General features: G+C 41.1%; 1 protein-coding gene across 1 annotated transcript in view; it reads right to left on the bottom strand.

The window, feature by feature from the left end:
* The window catches only part of SLC18A2 (solute carrier family 18 (vesicular monoamine transporter), member 2), a 28,365-nt gene extending 21,936 nt beyond the window's left edge, over window positions 1-6,429 (bottom strand). Inside the window, exons 1-2 of the mRNA XM_010189112.1 lie at window positions 6,309-6,429; window positions 4,170-4,521 (exon numbers count right to left, since the gene is read on the bottom strand). Of these exons, the coding sequence (XP_010187414.1) occupies window positions 4,170-4,521; window positions 6,309-6,429 (473 nt within the window). The remainder of the gene's footprint in view (window positions 1-4,169; window positions 4,522-6,308) is intronic.
* Window positions 6,430-6,879: the final 450 nt, after the last annotated feature.

The raw sequence follows: 6,879 nt of genomic DNA on the forward strand, positions 1-6,879 counted from the left end.
AACCTCTACAAGTCATGGCTGCTCTTGCTCAGGGGGCCAGTCTTACCCACACACAGCTGACATTTAGTTAGATATGCAGACTGTCTTTTCCTGCATAATCATAGCAAATCCCACCTCCTCCTGAAACAGCAGCACTCATTAGTGATAGTTGTGCTATGCCTAATCTACAGCTGCATCCGCTGATCTGTCCAACAGATATTAAAGAGCACAGACCGGGAGTTTTTGCTAACAGTTACACTATTTAACATAAATATTCACAAAAAAAGGAGAGGCACTACCTGTAACAACGAACCATTCCATGATTCTGTCCCTTGGCCACTCATGTTCTTGCCATGTGAAAGCTATGAATATCCAGTTTCTACTTCTTGGCCATGGCATGACATGCTCCATCACAGTTATCTCTACATTTTGGTCTTCTTTGTGTGTGCAGCACAAGAGAATATTACAGCCTGTCTTGTCTCTTCTTTTTTCTCAATTGCAGGACTGTTTGGAAGTGGATTATACCCATTAATAAAGTTACCCTACAGAAAAACAACCTACTGATGGGTCCTCTGCAGCAGTAAAATAGAGGTTACACTGACCAGGTTAGCAGCTGTGGAGAATTAGGCTCTAATTATCCACAGCTGCTAACCTGGTAAGTGTAACCTTTATTTTATTAATTAGGCTCTAATTATCCATTCATTATAGTGCTGCAAATCCACTGATTTCAACTCTGTTGCTATACAACTACACTGGTACCCCTGTGAGCATCCCTTGTAAGGTCTGTCCTGGTTGGCAGTCTGTCCGTCTTCTTCACTGCCAGTGAAGACTGGGTAGGACATACGGCAAGAATAATATTTTCCTTGAGGTTATGACCCAATGAACCACATATGGATAACCACAAGGTTCAAACTGGGGTTTTTTTCAGACTGATAAATAAAGAGAGGGAGAGGCACGCTGGTGAGACATTCATTGTCTCTGGTGGATGGTGAGGCCGGCACAGCTGGGCTCACAGCCTGGTTCACAGAGCTCAGCAAGAGCTTGAAAAATAATGGAGAAAATCAGTTAAGTGTTAGAGAGCATGGCAACCTTCTGCTCGCTTTCTGCACTGGAAAGGCTTAGGCAGAGCCTTCAATCTCCCCTCGCCAGTGCACCCTCCTCGAAGTGCCCTGTGTCAAGTGCTGTGCTATTTGTACAGCGGCTTACCAATTTCGTTACGAATGAAAACACAATGTGCAGCTGAGCCACCAAACCTCATCAGCTCTGCTCTGAAGCAGCGCTGCAGTGAGAAGTGCGTTGTTGATGTCCTCTGGCAAAGCCATCACCTGGCGTTTCCTCTGCTAGGACCTTGTAAGACCAAAGGTAAATTGCATTGTTTCATGAATTGCAAACCAGTTCACTAAGCCAGGTGTGTGTTTCATCTGGTACTCCATGGAAAGAGTTGGGCTTTAAATAACAAATATTTTTAGCAGAATTTGAATGAAACCAATTTTTAAATTAATTTTTAAAAATCTTCACCCCTAGTAGTTAAAGAAAAAGGGAAAAACAGCCTACAAAACTTCCAGAAATCCTAAAATAAATTAATAACTAGCACAGACTCGTATGAATAGAACATCCTGTTGCATCCTGTACAGACTTAAGCACTGAAAGCCAGTAACTCCACACTCGATTAAAAATCTAAACCACTCCTGAACAAATTGATTTGATTGGAAAATAGCAAGCATGAACACAGTGTGCTACCTCTTTGAAAAAGAAACTTACTGGGCAACTTAACAAACTGGGCACACTCATCTTGAACTAAGCAACCCATTCTCCTTCAGCTGTGATATTTTGATGAAATTTTGCAGGAGTAATAACAGCAATAAGACTTATCACTGAACAGTTTATCAGTGGTAAGGAAGAGTCTTTATAATGATAACTCAGATATTTTCTGTTTCGTTATAATAATCATAATTTTCACTCTGCTTTTTAACTGATCATATACATTATAATTAGGAAATATCCACTTTAGAGGATTTTTTGCCAATGACTTCTACAGTTAATTGATATTTCCTACTAAACATTTCTCAGAAGAAAGGTAGATACTGATATCAAAATACAAATAATGCATGGAAGAAAACCAGTAATCCTTAAATCTAATTCTGGGCACTTTGCCATTAAGGCACTTATTTCTACTATATAAGAGAAGAGTCTGTTGCACAGGACACTGGGATGATCAAGGAAAATCCTTGATTTTCCTTCTCCCATTTGTTGGGCCCCTGAGCTTGCAAACCTCCCTCTGTGATTGCAGTCATGCACTCAGCCCTGTGCAAAAGCCCATAGGTTGTTTCTAGGAGGAAATCTCAGCTCAGAGCACTGATGTGTGGCCAGCCCTGCTCCTAACAGCAAAAGGAGATGCTACAAGAACATCTACTGCCTCATTGCCAACCCTAAGGATGTACGACGTGTACTCCAGCAGCTGACTCCAGGGGAGAGGTGTTACTCTATGGCTGGGCACAGGCAGCACCAGCCTCCAGTCGCAAAATGCACGGGCACATGGAGAGGCATGGGCAGGGACACAGAGCCCATCGCTGAGGCAGATGTCAACCAAAGAAAGAGTGGAGATGGTACCTACGGCATGACGTAACCATGCTATTGAAAAAGCCCTCAACAACACGGAGCATGTTATTGCCTTTCTCCTGGTTTGACAGGTTGTGCAAATGATGAGACAAATGGAGGAAAGGAAGTATCAACAGAGCAATAATTTAGACATACAGGAAAATTCAGAAAAATATCTGAAGAACTATTATGAAAATATTATGATGCTGTTACTTTGCCTGTGGATGAGCTATCATATCCTCACAAAACAATAGAGAAAATCCAAGTAGCAAAAACCTGTTTCCTTCCCCAACTTGCAACAGTGTTTGTGGAAAAGAAATTTTGCAGTGGCGTACTTATATCTGTGTAGGTGGATGTAGTGGGAGATAAGAGAGTGGAATGAGAGAGGAGTGGAACTGTTTATCTCATTTAAAGCTTTTGTGTTTAGATCAGTTCCACAGATTGAATACAGGTTTTTAATTCATAACACTGCATCAAACCACTGCTTAGCCCTCAGTTACTTTTCTATCAGACTGAAATTAAACACTTGGACAGTATTTATAAGCTGTAAAATCTAAGAAAGGTAGTTTTGATTTCAAAACTTGTAGCACTAAAAACATGTAGCATTAAAAGGCATTAGTTGTTTTGGTTATTGCCACATATAGGCATTGACTGCTTAAACAAGTGTTTTACAAGGACAAATTTCTGCAGCATATTATTTTCTGGAAGGAAAATGTCTTCTTTATAAAAACAGCTTAAATAAGAAATACGAAAATAAGTGACCAGACTGAATACAATTTGGAGTTTATTTCCTGCAGAGATTGATCTCGTATTTGGTTTGGGAGGACTGCAGCTGCTTCTGTGGGAATAGCTACACAAAATGGTAACAATAAAATGAAATTAATTATTAACATCAGAAATATAATGATATTATAAATACTTTTTGGCCTCCATGTAAACATCATTAGAGAGAACAGTTTGAAGGCTGGGCTAGATCATGTGCTGGTGGAAGTCTGTGATCCACTGAGCTCAGTGATGAACATGGCATCAGCAAAGTCTGACACTTTTCATTTTTCATTGAAGTCCACCGAAATTTCCCACTGTTCTTACCTCAGATGACTCCAAATAATTGAATACCAAATGGCACCAAGAGCTGTGCATCTCTGTGAGAGCAAGGGAGGGATCTGAACCCTGCCTACAGCTTCAGTATCACGTTTGCCTAATGTAGGTGTAACAGATATATCATCAGTTTACATCGCTTTGTAAATACTACATTGTAGCATCTTTTGGCTTCGTATAGCTGTATTGAAGAAACTTCAACACCATTTCAGAAGACATTTCTATAAGAGCTAGAGATCTCAGAAGCTGAAGAAAAGTGTACAATACTGAATGTATCAAATGGCTCATGTGCAGCTTACCAATTTATTTTGGAAAGGGTGTAAGCATTTAGAAGGCATGTTCAACAAATGTATTACACTAAAATATTCCTCCAGATAAAGTGAGGTGGCCAGTAAGCCAGGGCCAGAAACGCATTAAACATTGTTTGAAATACTAGTCCAGACTAAAACACCAATATAAAATCCTAACTGAGTAACACAGCAGAAATAACCTACCTGTTTGTCAGCGGCCCTATGAAGGGGTTAGTGATCAGCTGCACTGTTGCTTTGGAAGCAAACAAGAGACCGACTTGAACATTTTCATTCAGCAGGTCCTTATCTTCCCTGGGGCAGTCGGATGGGGAAGGAGTCACGTTTACTATCATTTGCTCTGTCTGAGTCTGATGCAGCTCTCCGGGTTGTGTCTTATCAGATTCATTTCCAGTAACCATCGTTGAGTTGTCGTAGTAGGAGAAGATGCTCTGAAAATTGTCCATCGTGGTTGACACTACATTAGGCTTAGGAGTCTGGATTTCTGTGGCATTTTTCTCATGTTTGATGCTGTAAAGGTAACTGGGAATTATTGGCACTGGAAAAACAAATAGAATATATTGGCATCTTACTATCAGGTTATTTGTAAATGGAATCACCACATTTTCTTGTTTGCTTTGACATTGATTAGGAAATACAAGGCTCTCCTACAGAGCACATTAGTAAGGATTTTGAAACACAGAACTAAACCAGAAGTTTGCTCATGGGAAAAACCAAACCCATAACTCAGAAGTGCAGTTTAAATCAAAAAATTTCTTTTAGATTAGTCCTTAATTTTTGCCAGTTTTTATAAATATAATGTTTTCTATACAGACATAATTCAGAAAGCAAAATATAAGAAGTATAAAAGCCCATGTCCGAAAAGTCTCTTTGTTGCATGACTGCACAAATCCATTTATTACGCTGTGAAAACATGCAAAATGAAAAAAACTTTGAAACTATTGTTAAACCAATTATTAAAAATGTAATCAAACACGTTTCTAAAATAAACCACAAACATTGATTAATAATAGCTCTAAGAAGGAAAAAAATTTAACACTTCTATATTAAGTAATCAGTATAAGTAATTAAAAACTAATGTATTGATGTTTGCATATGTCATTATTTTTTAAAAAATGTACATTGAATAGATCATCCAGAAGAGACCTTCTTTATTTGCTTTAGGATCTTAGCTGCAATTTAATTGCATTAACATGTACCTCAGAAATTAGCATCTCACAATTTGTAAAAACAGATGTCAGGTTCATTCAATTTAACACTGGTGACAGAACCAACCCTTCTTGTCTTGCACCTTTTCCTGAAAAAGCCCACTATTACAAAAGTCTGCAAACAGTAATAATTTCTAGGGCTTCCAGTATACATATTACTGAATAAGTACTTAAATGTTAACAACTTTATAAGGAAGTATATTCATGTAAAAAAAAAAATCCAAAATCAACTTGCTAAAAATATATATGTTTTTAGCTAAGGTCTGCATTGTGGCATCAGCGTTTAAGCTGAAGTCCCTTGAGAAGTTCAGGAGTCTGGTTCAGAAGCTGTCACTGCAGCATCGTCTGAGAGCTGGCTCTGCACAACTCCATTCACTTCTGAGAGATGTGTGTGCATTCGTGTGTGTGTGTGTATCCCTGAACCACCCTCTTCTTTAAATTCATATAAACGTTTGAATATGAGAACTTCTAAAGCTACTAATGAAAAATGTTCAACTGTTTTGAGTAGACTCCTAAATCTTGACACTATGTTACTGAAGCCAGTAAAAGTTGCATCTTTGACTTAGATCTAAACTTGGATTATTTTATTAAACAAACTCATGGAAGTGCTTTTCTTGAAAGCCAGTTAGATAGTTTTCTACTTAAACCTATCATTTTAAGACCGATGTGGGGGAAAGAGGAACTATCAGAAGGAAACAGGCATCTCCAATGTTATCTAGCCTGTTGTTTCGGTTGCATGACCACAGAAGAAAAAAAAGATGAAGATGAGCTAAATATACTGTTATCTGTTGTTCTGTGAAGTATTACTGGTGTTTAGTAGAAAAACAAAAATAATTATGAAGGTCTTTTTCTACCATTCCTTATCCTGCATGTAACATAGAAATAAAGTGAGACTTTGATGTGTATGGCAGTGTGTTTGCAATACCTAGAATTAAAAAAAAAACCAAACAAAAAACAAAACACCAAAATCAGTGCTTGAAAACGTTTGGTTTGCAAGCATTAGTCATGCATTCAGGGAGCACATCTGGCAGCGGAGATTATTTCTGGCATAAATCGGGAGGGGATGAAAAAAAGACCAAAAAACACACAAAAACCAACCGAAACCCACTGTACCTACCGACGACGGTGAGCAGCATGTTGTCCAGCAGCAGGGCGATGAAGACGATGAGCAGGATGAGTTTCCTGGACTGCCGGCTCTCCCGCAGCCAGCGGAGGATACTGAGCTCGCCCCAAGCCATGCTCGCCCGGCCCCGGCCGCTGTCTCTGGCTGCGGAGAGACAAAGGCCATCAGGAGCCGCCGGGACAAGGCGGAGACCCCGGGCGGCGGCTCCGCGCCGTGCCGGCGGCTGGGCGGGCGCGGAAGCTCCGCGTACCTCACTCCCCCCTCGTCCCTACCGCACCCGGCTACCGGCGCAGGTCTCCGTCCGGCCGCACGCTGAGAGCTGGCAGGAGCAGGAGGAGAAGGAGGAGGAAGAGGAGGAGGCGGCACCTCTGGTCCCCGTGTGAGTCCAGGGAGCGCTGGAAGCGGCTCAGGGGGCGCTCCCTTCCCCTCCCCGGTAGCGATGCTCCGGGGCAAGCAGCGGCCGTGCGGGAGGGGCTGGGTCCTGCAGCTCTGGGCCCCGCCGAACACTTGGGGTGCCTACGCCAAACCCTCGGGGTGCTCACCAAGATGTGCCGAAACAGATACA

The sequence above is a fragment of the Mesitornis unicolor genome, unplaced genomic scaffold (assembly GCF_000695765.1).
Source record: "Mesitornis unicolor isolate BGI_N332 unplaced genomic scaffold, ASM69576v1 scaffold8127, whole genome shotgun sequence".
In the NCBI taxonomy this organism is placed as follows: domain Eukaryota; kingdom Metazoa; phylum Chordata; class Aves; order Mesitornithiformes; family Mesitornithidae; genus Mesitornis; species Mesitornis unicolor.